The sequence below is a fragment of the Nuphar pumila genome, chromosome 1 (assembly GCF_984573655.1).
Source record: "Nuphar pumila chromosome 1, dmNupPumi1.hap1.1, whole genome shotgun sequence".
NCBI lineage: Eukaryota > Viridiplantae > Streptophyta > Magnoliopsida > Nymphaeales > Nymphaeaceae > Nuphar > Nuphar pumila.
The window spans coordinates 29,062,163-29,082,360 of NC_143249.1; the positions used below are offsets into that span (position 1 = coordinate 29,062,163).

Below are 20,198 nucleotides of genomic sequence, written 5' to 3' on the forward strand. Positions count from 1 at the left end.
AACGAAGATAGATAATCAACGGTTATCTCATTTCGTTCAATCATATCATGTATATAGTGATATTTTACCATCATATGCTTACTCTTAGAGTTATCTGCTCCACTCTTCATCAGAGAGATGACAACCTAGTTATCAAAAAAAAGGTGTACAGGTTCAAATACAAGATCTAGTTTTAAATCACAGATGAACCTTCTAATCCACACTGCAAAGGTTATAACTGCATTACATGCAATATACTCAGCTTTCTGAGCATGTAAGGCTACACAACCTTGCTTTTTACATTACCAGGCCACACAACATTGCTTTTTACATTACCTCCTCCAAACAGGAAGATATAGCCAGAGGTAGACTTGATGTCATCTTTGCATCCTGCAAAGTCCGCATCTGAATACCCGATTAAATCAAGTTTATCATATTAAAAGCTCAACTGTAATCCTTTTGAGCCTTTCAAATATCAAAAAAAATCTTTTGACAGCCTGCCAGTGAGGCCAACCAGGATTACTTTGATATTTGCTAACAAGACCTACTGCAAAACTTATATCAGGTCTTGTACAGAGCATAACGTATATTAAGCTTCCAACAGCTTGTGCATAAGGCACATCTAATATTTGTTGGCCTTTTCCTGGACAATCACTTTTACTTAAGTTCACTCATTTAGCAACATGAGTTTCAATGGGTTTTGAGTCATGCATTCTATATTTCTTCAAAATATAGTTAATATATCTTTCTTGACTCAAGCTGAGAATTTTTTATTCTCGATTTTTGGTAATTTTGATTCCCAAAATGTATGAGGCTTCACCCATATCTTTCATTTCGAAGTTGGTATACAACCAACTCTTTGTGTTGACTATCATATCATTATCATTTTTAGTCAACAATATATCATCAACATAAAGAGATAAAATGTAAAAGTGACTCCCACTTTTCAGACATATACACAGTGGTCTAATTGATTGGCTTCATATCCAATCTTGGTTATTGCTTTATGAAAACCCAAATGTCACTGTCTTGGTGATTGCTTAAGCCCGTATAAGGATTTTTTCAACTTGTATACTTTGTCACTATTTGTGACATATCCCTCTGGCTGAAACATATAAATGGTTTCTTTTAAGTCATCATTCAAGAAGGTAGTTTTTACATTCATTTGCCACACATTCAGATCATAATGAGCTGCTATGGATAATATTACTCTGATGGATGCAAACTTAGCAACTGGTGAGCAGGTTTCAGTGTAATCAACACCTTCCCTTTGGGAAAAACCTTTGGCTACCAGTCTTGTTTGAATTTGTCTATTGACCCATCAGCCTTGTACTTCTTTTTAAGAACCCATTTACAACCAACTGGTTTCCTTCCTTCAAAAAGATCAGTTAATTTTCAGACTTGATTCTTTTCAATAGATTTTATTTCTTCATCCATAGCCATTTTTTATTCTGATGCTTCATGTGATTTAATAGCATCAGAATATGATAGATTATCGGTCATTTCATCTATATCTACTGAATAACATAACTCTTCAGTTAGATACACATAATAATCATCCATATAGGATGGAAGAGCTCTAGTCCTCTTATGACCGTTAAATTTTGAGAAATAGAGGAGCCTGGATCAATTGGTTCAATGTCTGACTGATCCACAGTTGGTTCATTGTCAAACTGTTTATCTTGATCATCAAGATCATCTAGTAAATCAAAGGGATCCTCAATAGGATCACTGAATTTATTATTGAGTCCTTCTAGGAACTCAATATATCTACTCTCAATCAGTCCCAATCTTTTGTGGCATAACTTGTAGCCTTTTGATCCTTTATGATATTCAATAAAAATATCTCTAACAAATCTATTGTCTAACTTATCCATAATTGGGACCAAGATCTTAGCATCTGCTATAGATCCCTATCTCCTAAGATGGCTCAGATCTAGTTTCATATCAGTCCAGCTTTCATACAGAGTTGTTGGGACAACTTTGCAGGGCACTCTATTCAGGGTATACATTGTTGTATTTACAGCTTCACCCCAAAAAACATTGGGTAATTGTGCTCCTGCCAACATGGTCAAGAGGGTTCTATTACACCTCTTTGCAACACCATTTTGTTGTAGTGTTCTTGCTATGGTTCTTTGTCTGTTAATGCCAAGTTCTTTACAGAATTCACAGAACTCATTCGAGGTGTATTCACCTCTTCTGTCTGACCTAATTATTTTAATATATCTTTCAAGTTGTCTTTCAACTTCACTTTTAAATTCTTTAAATTTCTCAAGAGCTTCTGATTTATGTTTAATCAGGTATAGATAACAGTATCTTGAGAAATCATCAATAAATGTTATAAAATATAACATTCCACTGTGAATTTGGACTCTAAATGATCCATAAATATCAGTATGAATTATTTCTAATAATTCTTTAGCACGTACAACATTTGGTGGAAAGGGTTTCCTAGCCATCTTTTCATATATACAAGTTTCATATTTTTCAAAGTGTGATTCATTGAATGTAGAAATTATTTTTTATTGTGCTAAATTTTTTATTTTCTTTATGCTTATATGTCCAAGTCTTTTATGTCATTCATTTACACCAATGTTAAAGACACAATCAATATAAGCAGAAACTGATTCTTTATTATCACACAGCTTAAACATACAATGTTCTTTGACAAAGGTTCCTTCAAATTAGGACTCTACTATGTTTCCCTATTGTGACTTTCCCAGGAATGAATTTGACTTCAAACCCTTTTTCAGTCAATGCCGGGACAGATACTAAGTTACTCCTCATCAAGGGTACATAAAGAACTTTATTAAGGACACGTGTTTCACCTATATTAAGTCTATAAGACCCGATTCCACGTATATCGCAGTAGGTGTTATTTCTCATGTACACCTTGTGTTCTCCTGGACCTAGTTCTTTCATATTTACAGATCCATTTTTTGTTTTGGCTATGTGTCAGGTTGCACCATAATCAACCCACCATCCTGAGAGTTCCTCATTTATAAAGAGACATTCAGACACTACGCAAACAACTTTTTTATTATCAGGTCTTCTTTTGTTGTTCTGCTTCCCATGTTGTCCATTGCTCCTGTTGAAGGTCTTTGTTCTGCAATTCCTTTGAATGTGTCTCATCTTTCTACATTTGAAGCACTTTAGTTGAGGTCCATTTTTCTGAGGCCTTCTAAAGTTGGTTTTTTATCCTTTATTGAACCTGTTATTTTATTTTCCTTTAATGTTATTGTTGTTCCTTTTAAAGAGTACTTGATTGTTGGATGAGACATCTTGAGCTATCATAAGTTTTGACTTTTTGTCCTTGACCATGTGTTCTTGTTCTATTGCCGGTTGGAGAGGTAACTCATTAAGGTTTAGACTTTTAGTATTCATCCTAAGTGTTGTGGTTACCATTCTCCAAGATACAGGCAGACTATTCAAAATTGTTGGGATTTGTATCCTGTCAGATATCATGTTTTCAGCTATTGCTAAGTCTTTTGCCATGACCAGCATACGGTTTACATGATCTACTACGTTGTCTGACTCTTTCATCTTATATGAGTTGTATTGTTCTAATAGAAGTTGAACATGTACTTCGAATGTAGTGTCATATTTAGACCCAATTGCTTCCAACATTTCATTAGTTGTTTTATAGTCTTCAAAGACTCTAATCAGGTCATCATCCATATAAGTTAGCATAATTGTTCTAGCCATAAGATCATCTCTTAGATATTTTTCATATTTTTCTTTCTCCTCTTTTGACCCTTTTTCTTCAAGATTTTTTATTTGTTTGTGTAGTAAATATTCCAAACCCTCAAGTGTAAGAGATAAAGGTATTCTCCTTTTCCAGATTGAAAAGTTTGTTCCATTTAATTTATCAGTTTTGGCAAGTTCAGAGGCACACACACGGCTAGTCATCCTTTTTAGTTTTGTATATTTTATTTTATTTTAATTTATAATAATTTATTTATTTATTATTATTATGATTGTATATATATTTTTAAGAAAAGGAATAGTAAAACAAGAATCAATTTCAGCCTATAAAATGTTATGATGAGAAAATAAGAATTAAAAAAAAAGAGGTCTTTAGTCGAAATTCTGAAGAAATATTAAGACTAAAACCGAAAAACCCTGTTTCTAAAAAATTTAAACCTTCTTGGGCTTTATAATGGAATTTCAGGCAAAAATATAAATTTTCAAAAAATTTCACAGTATGCAAACCTCTTTTAGCAATTTTAAAAAAAAAAAGGTATGCGGGTTAAATTTTGAAGAATTATAAATGCGTTTTTGAATAACCTGCAAAATAGAGGAGCAGTAAGGTCTTTTCGCACCACATGGTATAAATACCCTAAAGTCGACTTAAAAGTTTATTTTTCAGTTGACTTTCTCTCTCTTCTCTCGAATGTTCATCGGAGAAGGCGAACTCCTCTGTCGGGTTTTCGGCTAGGGGTTTCAACGGGAAGTCCCACCGAGTGTTTGGGTCAGTATTTTCGGCTCAGATCTATCTTTGGAAAAAAAAACAAACCAAAATGGCAGTCGAATGACCGACTTTCGGTGTTTTTCTTTTTCGGGGTTTTCTCAAATGAGTTTTTTCGATATTCTGTTTGTTTTGTTTGCTTTTTCAGGGACGCTGATGGATATCTTTCCTATCGGTCACAGTTCCAGGCAAGGAGAGAGAGTGAGAACAGTAAAAGGTCGGTCAAAGATCGAGGCTGCTGATAAAGTAGCAGCAGTCGCCGGAAAAAAAAACTGACAACAGATCAACAGAGGATAGTTTTCTTTTTTATTTATTTATTTATTTCTATTTAGACTCATATTCTTACTATAAGTTGCTACAGATGCAGAGAAAAAAAAAACTATTCACCACAAGTATGATGCTTTTCAGATATATAGGAGCAACACAGAACACATAAGGGTCTCTGCTCTTAGAGTCCCTCGAGCGAAAATGCATTCAAGCTGGAAAAAAAACTGTCTGTGTAGGTTGCAGTCATAGAGAAAAAACAGAGGGCTTTCGGAAGCCCGACTAACCTGACACATTTTTTCTTGCAGATTTTGATAGGCAGAAGAAGGAGGATGTTGCAGACTCCAAAGATCCCAACCCGCTCTGATACCACTGATGAATGGCGCAATAGAAGCTTTGATATCATATTTTTTAGAATCACGCAGCAAAAGAGAGTAGGTCAAAAAGGAGAAGAAGATAGGTTAGAGTTTCAAGGTTTGCTTTGAGAGACTTTCTTTTGTTTTTTCACACACTCATGACTGTTGAGCATGACTCAATATATAGATTGCATCTCTCGGTTTTCCTTTGGCTCAGCTTTTGCAGATAAGCTCAACGAGAGGTTGTTGAAACGGGCAAAAGCAAAAAACAGTTAGAGATAAAGGTTTCCTAAAACCAGTTTTTAAAACTGCTCAAGCATATCCACGAACGGGGCCCTGTTTGTGGATATGCCGAGATGTGCGGATAATGGCCACACACCCCAACAATTATCCCTTGCCATCATTAATACAAGAGGCTGATGAGAATGAATCCTTGACCACCCACCTAGTAGCAAAAGCCCCCTCCATTGGGCCAAACCACTTAGGCCTGATAGTGAGGTTAACTTTGAAAGCATAAATTCATGAATTGCCTGTGTTTTGAAATCCGGTGCTTGTACTCCCTCTACAAGGCAACAATACCCTTCTGGGCATTTACACACATCAATCTGGGAGCATGGATCCGTTCAACACAGTTTGTTTACTAACTATCGAACCCTGGACGGTGTAAAAATATGATTTTTTGAATCTTGAAATTTTGGTAACTTATAAGCAGTTCATTTTTTAGGACTTTGAAAAGCTTGCTTACATGATTCAAAACTCATTTCCTATTAAAGTAACAATGTAGATCACATCCATGACATCTCATCTATTAAAAAAAAAGTTTAAAAAATATGAAATACGGTTGGTTTCGTACCTTCGTTAATACCAAATATTTACTATATATATAGAGAGAGAGAGAGTAATGGGTAGGTGTTAAATGAGTTTTTCAAGTTTTTATGGGTTTATTTTTTAATTCTGACCGTACAGATGTGACCTATGTACTTGATTTTATAGGGATCAGCTCTTCAAGTATTCGATTCTGATACATGGATGAGTTTTTATAAGGTTAAAAAATCAACGGTCCAAAATCTATGTAAATTTTTGAAGCTCTAAATATCATCTTTTCATCGAAAACACATGATTCAGGTGTGGATTCCTTGTAAATAGACCATGCCCAACAGATTTATTGGGTCGGAACTGCCAAAAAAACACAGGATGAGCAGGAAAACTCATTTAGCATGTATCATTTTAGCATATTTCATTTAGCACCTACCCTTATATATATATATATATATATATATATATATATATATATATATATATATATATATATATATATATATATGACGTCCACATATCAACAACCTCCCAGTGCACTCGAACGAGTAACTAGCATTTTGAATGGCGAATATACATGTAGCAAATTTGGAATGGAAGCCCATTTTCATAATTTAACATAAATAAAGACATTGGAATCCAATTCTAATTTCATGAAAAAAATCCAAACAAAAGAACTTGGGTCTTCAAGAATTCAATTCCTGGAATTAAGTTATGGGAATTGAATCCCCCAAATTTCCACGAATCCAAACACGCCCTTCCCATTTGCAGTGAAGGGGAAGGATGAAAATACCATGAAGAAGAAAATCCAAAGAACTTGACCAGGGCCGTCCACTGACCCAGACTGACTTGGTTCTAAACCAAAGCCAACAAAATGCTTGGGTCTAGTGAATGGCTTGTATCAAGGCCAGGGCATGGCTGGCATCACATCCCGAATATCTGAAAAAGCCTGGACCAAGTTCTGAGGCATACCTGATCCTAACCTGAATCCTATGAGTTTCTTAAGGATAAGTTTCAATGTCCTGCTTCCATCGGACCTGGCCCTTTTCAGTCATAGGGCTAAAATTGAACTCATATTTTTGGCAAAGAATTACTCTAAAAAAAATATATTTTTGGCAAAGAATAACACTAAAAATAAGCTGGAAGTGTATGTAGATCCTAAATGGTCTTGTCTTAACTTCTAAACATCATAATGACAAGTTTGAGACTGATATCCAAATTAATAGAAAGTGAAACACAATTTGGAAAACCATAATCATCCTTTTTTTTCATATTTTCAACAGGTATCTACATGAACTGAGGGGGAAAGAAAAAAGAGTTCAGCAAACAAAACAAAATCTTTTCACTTCTGAAATTCCTAGTTTCTTTCTCATGAATTGTATTCTTTCAATGTTCCAAATGTATAACTGCCTCTCCCATCACAGAAAAGGAAGGAAAAAATTCAATTCACCACACTTCTAACTCCCTCTTTAGTAGAGACCTTGGCTACAGAAGAAAAAAAATCAATTCGTCCCCCACTTCCTTATAACTCTCTCTTTAGCAGAAAGCTCGACTGCAGCTGATTCATTAGCTTTGCTATCGGGCAGAAGCTTGAATGGAGGAATCTTACCAGACAAGTAGGATACCGATGTGAAGAAGTTTCGACTTCCACGTAGAACATACAGCAAAGAGTTGAAGACAACAGCAAGCATTACATTGCCTTTGGCGATTATCAGATACTGTAGAACAAAGGAAAAACATTAAACAAACAATTAGATTTCCGATCAAGGTCCAAGCAAAGCAACTATGCTGAAAGTTCGCTCTAGGCTAACAATGATGCATTTAGTCACATGGCCCAGCCCAGCCATTGACTGCCTCCATGAACACAGTACAGAAATTTAGCCTATTCTATAACCAAGTACACAGTCAGCTACATGTAATCAACTGTCATTAGCTTATAGGAACAAGGACAGCCCTCCAAGAGTCATCCATGACCTAAGCTGAGTTGAGAGCAAGTGGATCAAGGTCCTGATATATGTCTATAGTACTGAAATTTGAAGTATACAATACTAAAATAGATTGTGAGCCTTGATCAAATAAAATCAGAAAGGGATACAGTACCAAGAAAATAATTCCTGCAACTGTTAGGCTGGTCTGTTGTGTCTCTTTCCAGAAACGCTCGCCATCTGATCCACCAAACCATCCGCCACCTCCAAACCATCCACCTCTTCCAGAATCACCTCCACCACCTCCTTCTTCCCTCTTCTGTATTTCTTTGTTCCATTTTTCAAATTCAGTCTTCTTTCCACCAAGAGCACTCTCTAATGCTCTTCTTGCTTGTTCCTTCAGCCAACAGAAAATAAAGCCATCAATACCACAGCTCTTTCCATGGAAGTTTAGCCAAAAGAATTTTCAAGAAAATGGAATGTGCTATTTAATAGTCAGGCAAAGAAGAGGAAAAGAGAAAAGAAGGTAGCTATTCTTTCCTTTTGGACTCATCAACTTGACATGTTTTTTCTAATAAGCAAAGAAATGAAACCATAATAAGACTCAATAAACACCAAATTTTAAAAAGATGAAGGGGCAGCAACCCCACAATGGAAGGGAATATACCATGTCTGTAACTTCAAATATTCTCATTCAATGCAACAATTCTTATAGAACCAAGTTATCCCAAGTGAAAAGACTAGGGTAAAATTGCATCTACCATGATCAATGAAGTAATTCTCAGAAAATCATATGTAAACTGCATGCAGGCTGTGAAACATATACTTCAAATGTGTAAGGATACGAAAAGAAATGAGTTTTCAATACATTAGGAGCACACACGGAACTAGGCTATAGTTGATAGGTTGTTACTACTTGTCCGCACATTGAAGTTGTTAAAATGTATACTCAAAAACCTTATTGTAAGTATAAATATATATACTTATATACATAGAGATACGTATACATATGTTATATGTATACGTATCTCTATACATAAGTATATATATTTATACATTTTTCTCTTTTTACCCAAAAAGGGTATTTCAGTCTTTTTACATTTTGCCCATATTCCATTTGGAATATGCTGTATTTTTTTCCTTTTATTTTTGCAATTCTTTTCTTTTTATTTTTCCTTTTTGCATATTCAAAAAGGTGCATTGGGGGTCTCCCCAATAGAGTCGTTGGGGAGCCCCCAACGGTCACAATTGTGACCGTTGGGAGCTCTCCAACGACTCCTTTGGGGAGCCCCCTCTTGCACCTCTTCTTTCTTGTATAAATAGGGGTGTTCCCCCTTGTTGTAGAATAAGCTTGAGAGTCTCAAGCACTTGCTTCCTTTTTATGAAATACATGCATTATTGCATGTTTATTATTTATACGCTTTTTGCGTATTGTGTTCAAGTGTTGTGAGAGTGTCTTCGTGCACTTCTTTTTTAAGTATTTATGCTTGTATGCGTATTGTCTCTTCGTAGACAATTTCACATGGTATCAGAGCTCGGTTGGTGATTAAGGATCGTGGGATTCTTCGTTTTTCGAGTGCCTTGAAAACCGTGCCTTCGGATTCTTAGAAGTTGAAGTGGTGGATCTTGCTTCTCAAATATTTTAGAAGGATCTTGTGCAAGCTAGAAGTTGAAGCATTGTGTTGGTACGCCTCTTTCTCCTTTTCTTTACTCCTTAATGGGTGAAAAAGAGTCTCACTTCGCTCTTGACTTCAAGTTGAATGGGTCCAACTACCATATTTGGGCCGAGAACATAGAGGCTCACATAAAAGGTAAAGGATTATGGGGTTATGTGCAAGGCACAATTCCGGAACCGGAACCCAAAATAACCGTGATGGACGGAAATGAAATCAAGATTCTTGAAGGAGAGGAAAGGATCAAAGCTCTTGAAGAATACTCCAAGAAGCACGACGAATGGGAAATGAAGAACTTCAAAATTCTTTTTTGGTTCTTCGCATCCGTCGAAACAAAGATTAATGCCAACATTATCAAGTTCAAGAAAGCATCGGAAGCTTGGCATTATCTCGAGAAAATGTATACATCAAGAGATCTATCCCATAAGTATTACCTTCAAAAGAAGGCCCTCTCCCTTACTCAAGGTGAAATGTCCATTAGGGAATATTATGCCGACCGCTCCTCCATTTGGGATGAGCTTTTTATGCTTGAACCAAAATGGAGTGGAGAGGCAATTGAACTCCGCCACAAGCAACTTGAAGAAGTTCGGTTCTTCAACTTTTTGAATGGGTTAAGACCGGAATTTGAGCAAATAAGGTCATCACTTCTATCCTCATTTACTCCTCCATCTCTTGAAGATGTTCGCACCAAATTAAGTGGTGAGGAGACTCGTATGAGTTTATGTAAACAAGGATCAAATGTTCTTGTGGTTCCTTGTAATCATGAAGAAAACAATGAGGTCAATGCCGTATCAAGACCCGGAAATAATGTAAAGACCTATCGTCCTCCTCATTTCAAATTCCAAAATCAAGGAGGAGATGGTGGTCAAAGAGGAAAGAGGGACTATAGCAAGACTATTTGTCACTTTTGTAAGGAACCGGGGCATATCAAGCTCGTATGTCCCAAATAGAAGAGGCTTCTCGCTATGGCCACCACCGGTGTACCACAAAAGGAAGAGGCATCATCAAGTGGGTCACTCTCGTTGAATCAAATAGTGGAAGCCCTTCAACCTCTTCTCAAAGGAGCTACATCCGGTGCCGCCATGTCTACCTCTTCCATTCCAGGTAAAGTCTCTTGACTTTTGGACTCAGGTGCATCTTTTCATATGTCCCCAAACATGTTTTTACTTTCTGATTTTTCAAAAAATGTTTCTCCATCCTTTGTTTCCACTGCGGATGGAACCTCTCTTGAAATTAAAGGAATAGGTAATTTTGAAACTCAAGATTTTTCCATTCCAAAAATTAGATTTATAGCTAAACTTAACTTAAACCTTCTCTCTGTTTCTCAACACTCGGACCATGGATGCGATATTAAATTTTCATGTGACAAATGTTTAATACAGGATCGCCGGTTCGGGAAATTGATTGGGGAAGGCTTTAGAAAAGGAGACTTATACTATATGGAATCTCTCCAAGTTCCAAAATCATTTTGTAATGTTGCCCGGAACAAAGATATAAACATATGGCACGAAAGACTTAGTCATCCTAATGTCACCAAGTTATCTTATTTACATTTTGCAAAAGATCTATGTAAAAGTTCATTTTCCTGTAATGATTGTATTCTCGAAAAAATGCAAAGTTTACCTTTTGAGCAAAGAACTATGTTCTCATCTAAAACCTTCGAAATTGTTCATTCCAATGTTTGGGGACCCGCACCTGTTGTTTCAAAATGAGGCTTTTCTTACTATGTTATTTTTGTGGATGATTTCTCCAGGTATTCATGGATCTATTTCCTAAAGTACAAACATGAAGTTTTTACATGTTTTAAAACCTTCCACTCAATGATCAAGAATCAATTCAACAGTAATATAAAGATTTTTAGAAGTGATTCCAGAGGAGAATATCTCTCCAACCAATTTAAAATATATCTTGAGAAACACAGAATTATTCACCAAAGGTCTTGTCCTAAAACCCCTCAACAGAATGGATTGGCCGAAAGAAAACATAGGCACATCATTGAGACCACTAGGACCCTGCTTATTTCTCAAAACATTCCTAAGAACTTTTGGGCTGAAGCAGCCCTCGCTTCTGTTTATCTGATAAACCGCTTACCATCTAGGATATTAGGAAAAATATCCCCTTTTGAGATCTTATATAAACTTGAACCTGATTATAATAGGTTACGTGTTTTTGGATGTAAATGTTTTATACTTACGGATAAAAATGGCAAGCTCTCTCCCAAAGCTATCCCCTGCGCCTTTCTTGGGTATTCCGAAACTCAAAAAGGGTTTCATTGCTATGATCTTCGAGATGATAAGTTATATGTTTCTAGAAATGTAACGTTTTTAGAAAATGAGAGTGGATTTGAAAAAAATGTTTCTCAACAAGAAAATTTTGATTACTCATTCCTTTTTTATTTATTGGCTAGTAATGAGGATATATCTAGTGATGATGATGTATCATCAAATCACGATGAGGAAAATGATGGTGATGTTGAAGAACATAACCCTCTCAATGATCAAGAAAATCGGATTTCAAGTGATCCGATAACCTACTCCCGTAGAAACCAAGACACCTTTAGAAGTGCCATTGACCAATATAGTGAGCTTGTACCTACTCTCGATCACCGAAGATCTGAGAGGAATAGGAGACCGCCAACTCGTTTTATCTCTTTTGATTCTTTTTCACCTCGGTATAGGGCTTGTCTTAGTGCCATTCACTCTTATTTTGAGCCAAGGAATTTTGAAGAAGCTAAAAAATCTATAGAATGGCAAGAAGCCATGCAAAATGAACTTAGTGCTCTCAAAAGGGCTGAAACTTGGGATTTCCAAACTCTACCCATAGGAAAGAAAACTATAGGTTGTCGATGGGTTTTTAAAGTTAAAACTAAAAGCGACGGATCCCTGGAAAGGTATAAAGCTCGCTTAGTTGCAAAAGGGTATGAGCAAGAGTATGGAATTGATTATGAAGAAACTTTTGCTCCTGTAGCCCGAATGTTTACAGTTAGATGTCTCATTACTATTGCATCTATTAAAAATTGGAACATTTTTCAAATGGATGTGAAAAATGCTTTTTTAAATGGTGATTTTAACAAAGAAGTGTATATGGATGCCCCACCAGGCATGAAGATTCCTAAAGATAAAGTTCTTCGTCTTCAAAAGGCTCTCTATGGTTTGAAACAGGCTCCCAAAGCCTGGTATGACAGATTTACCAGTGTAATGTTGGAAAATGGTTTCTCCTCATGTTATACTGACACTGCTCTATTTACTAAAAAATCTAAGGCAGGGATTGTCATATTATTGCTCTATGTTGATGATATGTTAATTACAGGTGATGATGTTCAAGGAGTCAAGGGTATTAAGTCTGTCTTGACTTCAAAATTTGAGATGTCAGACTTGGGTTTTCTGACATATTTTCTTGGAATTGAGGTTGACTATTCGCAATGTGGTTATTTTCTATCTCAGTCTAAACTTGCTTGTGAGATTATTGACAGATCCGGGATTTCTGATGACAAAGTATGCGAAACTCCTGAAGTTGTGGGAGCAAAAATGAAAATTGACGATGGTGTTCCCTTCATCGATCCTACCCCTTACAGGCAGTTGGTAGGTTCGTTAATGTATCTTAGTATTACTCGACCTGACTTGTCACATGATATACACATCGCCAGTCAGTTTCAACACGCTCCCACAACCGTTCATATGAGTGTTGTTCTTCGCATCATCAGATACTTGAAGGGCACAATAAATAAGAGAGTATTTCTATCTTCTTCTTCTTATTTAAAATTACTTGCTTATATTGACTTAGATTGGGGAGGTGACCCTAGTAACCGTCACTCCACCACTGGTTTTTGTGTTTTCTTAGGTGAATCTTTGATTTCATGGCGATGTAAAAAGCAACAGAAGGTCTCTCTGTCATCCACTGAAGCCGAATACCGAGCCATGGCATCCACTACCATGGAAATTATATGAATTCGACGCCTTTTGGAAAATATGGGAGTGCCTATCAGAGAACCAACAAAGTTGTGTTGTGACAATAAAAGTGCAATCTATATTGCCAAAAACCACACCTTTCACGAGCGAACAAAGCATATAGAGATGGACTCTCATTATGTCAGGGAAGAATACTTGAAGAAGGTCATTGATCTACCATACGTGACGTCTGAGTATCAACTTGCGGACTTCTTCACAAAAGCTCTTTGTTCGCCTAGATTTCATTTCCTTCTTGATAAACTTGTGGTTATCACACCGTAAGTTTGAGGCGGGGTGTTAAAATGTATACTCAAAAACCTTATTGTAAGTATAAATATATATACTTATATATATAGAGATACGTATACATATGTTATATGTATACGTATCTCTATACATAAGTATATATATTTATACATTTTTCTCTTTTTACCCGAAAAGGGTATTTCAGTCTTTTTACATTTTGTGCATATTCCATTTGGAATATGCTGTATTTTTTTCCTTTTATTTTTGCAATTCTTTTCTTTTTATTTTTCCTTTTTGCATATTCAAAAAGGTGCATTGGGGGTCTCCCCAATAGAGTCGTTGGGGGACCCCAACGGTCACAATTGTGACCGTTGGGAGCTCTCCAATGACTCCTTTGGGGAGCCCCCTCTTGCACCTCTTCTTTCTTGTATAAATAGGGGTGTTCCCCCTTGTTGTAGAATAAGCTTGAGAGTCTCAAGCACTTGCTTCCTTTTTATGAAATACATGCATTATTGCATGTTTATTATTTATACGCTTTTTGCGTATTGTGTTCAAAGTGTTGTAAGAGTGCCTTCATGCACTTCTTTTTTAAGTATTTATGCTTGTATGCGTATTGTCTCTTCGTAGACAATTTCACAGAAGTATGATTTTTAGAGGGTCCTAACGAGACCTAACTAAAAAAGGGGTAGGACCATCCCCCTTCTCATATTCTATTATTGAGCCAGACTAAGACAGGTTCAGTCCTGGCTTTGGACATACCTATATTGCCCAAACTGGATTTAGATCTCGACTAGACTGATCCACATTGAGTTATATTATATATATGTCAGCATTATTTGTGGCAGACAATAAGATGCAATGGGATCCAATTTAAAGCCATAGAATATAGCATGTAGGACCCTGATTTGAGTGTTTGTCCATGTAGGTTCAAACATGTTGACAGCCCTTATAGCTGGTAGGAGATATAAATAGCATCAATACAATATATGTAGTAGTTATATTCTTATATAATAAAATATCAAGAAGTATGCATTTTACCATACTAAGGACATCATAATCTCTCCTGTCATTATAACTTCCACAAGTTTCACGTGAATTTCAGACTCCAGCAAAGATACAAGTTTATGTGAAGTTGATGCTTTTTTGTTTTAGAAAGGCTTGATGTATTAAATAAAACTTCATAAAGAATCATGAGGTGTGACACTTTCCCTTATAATATTTGAATGAAAGATATAATAATCCTTTTAAAAGTTATTTTCATTTACTCTGAAACAGGAAAAATTTACTTCACTATCTTAAATGGCTAATGCACAAAAAGGTTTTGACATTTGGCTGATAAATAGTATTCTGGGCACCTTTGTCTTACTACCACATGTTTCAGCTTTCAAGCATGCAATACATTAACCCAATCTAGTGAATGTTCCCATTGCTTCCTTTGAATAATTGTTTTACAAAGTCGCATTCGTTTTTCGGAGTATTGTTGTTATTGTGCTTGCACTTCTTCCATCATGAATATCCACACACACACATACATACTAGTGTTGTTAAAAACAAACCTCAAGGCGCAAAAAGCGTGCCTCGCCTCAAGGCCCAAAAAGTGCACCTTGCCTCAAGGCGAGGGCCTTTTTTGCCTTGAGGTGCACTTGCCCTAAGGCATACCCCTCATGCATGGGGTGTGTGCCTCACATTTATGAGTCAAATGGGGGTCAAAGCCCCCATTTGACTCTAACTTAGGGCTAAATAGCCCAAACTTCGAGCTCCCTCCCTGCTCTTTCGGTCTCGTCTCTCGGTCTTCCTACGTCTCTGGCAAAGAAGAAGAAAAAGAAGAATAAGGTATGCATGCGTCTCTCTCTCTCTCCCTGCATCTCCCTGCTCTCCCTCTCCCTGCGTCTCTCTACTCTCCCTCACCCTCCATTTCTCGGTATCTCCTTTCTCTTTCTCTTTCTCTGTCTCTCCCTGTGTCTCTCTACTCTACCTGTGTCTCTCCCTACTCTCCCTGCGTTTTTTCGAAATGCAAGCTGGGGTTGGTCAGACCCCTACCAGTTATACAACTATACCATTGGGTTTTAACCTGCAACACCCCAACACAAGGTGACGTGCACTAGCTTCTCCTACCAGATTTACTTTTATTTCTTAGATACTTATGTAGATCAAGTTGTTGCATTAATGTTACTTTTACATGTTAATATCATATTTTTTGGTATTTATTTGAGATTTTTTATTTTTTGTTTGTTGTTGCTTCATCAATAAAGCATTTTTTTATTTATTTGTAATTTTACATATTTTTTATAGTTTTTATTAAGTTTTAAAAAAAAATTGAGGCTTACGCTTTATGACTCAAGGCTTACGCATCGCCTCAGTTTTTAGTGGAGCGCTTCGCTTCGCCTCAACGCTTTTCACAACATTGATACATACAAACATATTTTATATATATATATATATATATATCATAGTCACATGTATCTTTAAAGGTAATTTCTTGGTGAGGGTATTTCTTAGAGAGATTTTCAAAAGTTGATAAATCTCAGAAATATCTTGGGAGTTTAAAATTTGAAAAAAATATAAATAACAACAAAAAAGCTAAGAAAATAATAAGTTTTGCATTATTTTTCTTTCAAAAATATAAAAAAACATGTTTTAAAGGTTTTAAAATATAAACAAAACAAAAAAATAGGAAATGCAAAACTTAAAATAAAAAAGAGTTTTTTTCAAAAAATATCATGATATTATCGCAATAATATAACGATATTTTGTCTTCTGGTGATATTTTGAAAATATTGCGAGATATTACCTTTAATATCGGTATTTCTCTCGATATTTTCAAAATATCGCCGATATCAGTGACAGTGGTATATATATACATATATCTGGAAAAAAAAAGAATATATATTTATATAGCTGAAGAAAAAGTGTAGATACACATCTAAAAAAATACACTTTATATATATATATATAGAGAGAGAGAGAGAGATGGTTATAAAAAAAAAAGACAAGTTTGGGCCTATGTGGGGACTAGTTGGCACATAGTCGGCCTAAGCGGCGACCAGTCGGCACCCAAGTGGGGACTAATCGGATTAATCAAGACCATTTAAGTCCAAAGTGCCCAAGTGCTTTGGACTAGGCACAGACTCGATGCCTAGGGCTACTCGGTGCGGACTGCATAGATCATAGCCTGGGATTCAAGTGATTTAGCCCTAGTCCGTCCACAAGTATAAGGGTGGAAAATGAGCGGAGTCCCTTTTGAGAGGCTCGACCTTGCTTATTTAATGAATGGACCAATCTCCAGCATTGGTGTAGGCATGTTAAGAGCTTCTGAAGCTTGTTAATGGGAATTTAAAATTTAAGTTGCATGTATGATTTTTTGGTTAGATAGCTTTATCATGAAAGGAGCTTTTGGTACTAACCTTTCCTTTAGGTCATGGGTTTGACCTCACCCTTTGTGCCCTTTATTGATAATATGACATTATTTTTCTTAAATTAACCTATACAATCAAGACAAACTCAAGCTGGCACTAGGCAAGCTCATCTCGATCTCAAGCCAACCTTGAGCCCCATATGGGAAGTTACCATCTGAGCTTGAACATTCCAGGCTCTATGTCACATGGGTGCGGGTGCGGGTGCGGGTGCGACACGGGTGCGGTGCAATTTAAAAAAATTTGGACACAGGGACACGGCTATATATATGTGTGTGTGTGTGTGTGTATATATATATATATATAGATAGATATAGATATAGATATATATCCAGTGTGTGCATATATGTGGATATTGTCCTCTAAAGTTTGGCACCAGCATGAGTGTTTTTACTAACTTTGCAAATTGTAATTTTTGCAAATCTAAGTCATTGTCGGTGCTTGGGCACTGCCATGGTATCCTTTGAATTGTTAAGAACTTAATTTTGCTGAACTTGTTGATGTTCACTCATAACAGAGGCTGGTATGTGGTTATTCTAATGGTAAAGTGATGACACTGTCAATATACAACCACCATTGAGGAGGATTGTCTTGGTGGGTGTTACCTTTTTTACTGGAACTAGTTGTGTTTTTCATGGTTTCTTGTTGGTTCAAAGAGTATTTGAGTTTTGTGGTCAAGGTCTGGGTTCATCGATAGGGAGGTCTGATGAGTTGTGGAGCCTGATTCAGAGTTTTTGCCCTTGCAGAAAAGGGGGTCCGGGGGCTCCCCCCGGCCCGGGTCCCGATTTCTTATGGATCAGACCCGACTTGTTTAGGTTTAGGGTTGTCGCCCTTACCTTATATAAATTCTTTCTTTTCTTTTCTTTTCTTTTCTTTTCTTTTCTTTTCTTTTCTTTTCTTTTCTTTCTCTCTTGTTTATTGTTTCCTTCGGTTGTTTCTTGCTCGCGGTTTGTGTAACAAGGTCCCCCCTACCCTGAGTTTGAGTTCCCATGTGAGTGCCCCCTTTCTGCAAAAAAAGCAAGAGGCCTTTTAGGGTTGAGTAGGGGCCATGGAGTTTCAAGCCATATATGTGAATATATAACAATATAAAAACACTCATGTTATATATATATATATATATTAAAAAATATATAAAAAGATCATTTTTTTGTTTTTTGCCCTAAAAATGGACAAAAATAGACTTGTCAAAGTTGACCGAGTCTATAAAGTGGACGGACTCGGCCCCGGTGTGTTGACCGAGTCCGCCCCGTGTCCGAAGCCGCACCCGTGTCGGGGCGTGTCGACGCGGGTGCGTCGACCCCCTAGCCGAGTCCGTGTGACATAGTCCAGGCTCAAGCTGATCTCTGCCTGTGCACAGCCTTAACGAGGGAGTTGTTTATGTTAGAGTGGTAGAGTTCAGTATCATGTATTTCTTTCTGATTTTCCAAGTGTCTCTCTTAGTGTACGAGCAACGGCAAAGATGAAGTTTCAGAAGAACAAAAGTAGAAGGTAACAAGTAGGAGTGCCAAATGGAAAAAAGCAGGTATAGAGGAGCTAACAAGAAGCAAATGCAAATCCTGGTTACCTGAAGAGACGTTGGCTGCAAAAAGAAGTGAACTAGCATCCTTAATGAACAATAAAAACATGTACAGATGTTTATAGTTAAACAATTTGATAAAAGTGACATGAATGCCTATTCATTCATTTTTCTTCTCGACAGAGCATGAATCAAACATGTTCAGCTCAGCATGCTCAACTTATATTACAAAAGGAACTACTGCAAAAAAAAAAAGCCCAAACCCCATAAATATCGACCAGTGGCACCCAATAAGGCTCAGTAAGTCAAACCAATTTTGTTTGTCACAAGTTACAACAGTGCAAGTGTGCAACTTGACAGGCCCCTGAGCTAAGCAGGAGGGTCACAGGCAGAAAATTTGCATCATTGACGAGGGGAAAGAACTCATAAAAACATTTTTAGCTAAAGTGTTGTTTTGGGGTCTAAGAAACAACTGCAACAAAAGAATCAAGATATGAAGTTCCAGTAAACTACTCAATTCAAGCTAGATTCTAAGGAAGAAAAATAATAACATAACAAAAGTCTATGTGGCTGATCAATGAACACGTCATGGTCTTCCAAAAAACTTTATAAAAAAACTATTTTCAATCAAATAATTTCTTTCCACTCTCCAAAATCATAATTCTGGTTCCTTTCTTCACATTCCAATGTATAGACTCGCTTGTTCAATTTCAATGACTTTGCCGTATTCAACGACTCAAGCTTTTCTCATAGCTTAATTCTTGCATCTTCATGCAATATATTGTATAGAACTTCCTTGGAAATACAAATTCGAATCATATTGATGGTTGTTTTGTATTGATAAGTGCAATTTTCATCTTACATACTAATTGTTTTACCCAGGTCATACACTTTGACAAGCCTGACTTGTAGTTCTAAGGGCGTCACGTGCATCTCTCTCTCTCTCTCTCTCTCTCTCTCTCTCTCTCTCTCTCTCTCTCTCTCTCTCTCTCTCTCTCTCTCTCTCTCTCTCGCCCACGGCCATACAGAACAATCAAAACAGCGAGTATAAGGGCACCAACTAGAATAAAAATAGTCCAGGAATGAAACTCCACATCCCCTAACCTACCATAATCCGGAGTTCATCGATTGAATAAACTAATTAGCGAAACATGCAGATATTTCTCCACCTCCCCGAGCCAGAAAACAAACCAAAAACGGAAAAGGAACAGAATTCTCGACAACTCACCAACAAATTTGAATATGGAAATGGAAATAGAGAGAGGTAGGAGATGATGAACAGAAAACTAGGGAGGTAGACCAATATATGTTAGGTGTTAGACTGTATCACAAAAAATGGCGAGGAAATGGTACCTGTTTGTTGCTGTTTCCACCAGAGAACAAGCAAGAGATTCTGGGCTTACATTTACACCTCTGTTTTAATCTGAACCAGTCGATTTCACGATTTGGGCAGAGACTGAACGCCGAGTTTAGAGAGGAAGACAGCATCTCTCTCTCTGTCCCACAAGCCCAATCGTTTCACGGCTTTCACCTAGCTCCCTCCTTATTTACATTATTCCAGATAGAGACATTTAATACCACAGAAAACTGTGTCA

General features: G+C 36.8%; 1 protein-coding gene across 1 annotated transcript; it reads right to left on the reverse strand.

The window, feature by feature from the left end:
• Positions 1 to 7,123: 7,123 nt before the first annotated feature.
• LOC149848526 (sulfate adenylyltransferase subunit) lies at positions 7,124 to 20,148 on the reverse strand. Its single transcript, XM_090011794.1, has 3 exons — positions 19,957 to 20,148; positions 7,984 to 8,205; positions 7,124 to 7,601 (listed from the first exon to the last, which is right to left on the reverse strand). The coding sequence occupies exons 1-3, from the start codon at positions 20,089 to 20,091 to the stop codon at positions 7,386 to 7,388; spliced, it is 573 nt and encodes a 190-aa protein (XP_089867920.1). The 5' UTR covers positions 20,092 to 20,148; the 3' UTR covers positions 7,124 to 7,385.
• Positions 20,149 to 20,198: the final 50 nt, after the last annotated feature.

Bases quoted from the DNA above. Each gene is read 5' to 3' on its own strand.
- LOC149848526 (XM_090011794.1), bottom strand. From the start codon at position 20,091: ATGCTGTCTTCCTCTCTAAACTCGGCGTTCAGTCTCTGCCCAAATCGT. The intron at 8,206-19,956 runs GTACCATTTCCT...TGTTGGCTGAAG, and splicing joins GTGGAAACAGCAACAAACAG to GAACAAGCAAGAAGAGCATT. The intron at 7,602-7,983 runs GTACTGTATCCC...TTTGTTCTACAG, and splicing joins TTGCAGGAATTATTTTCTTG to TATCTGATAATCGCCAAAGG.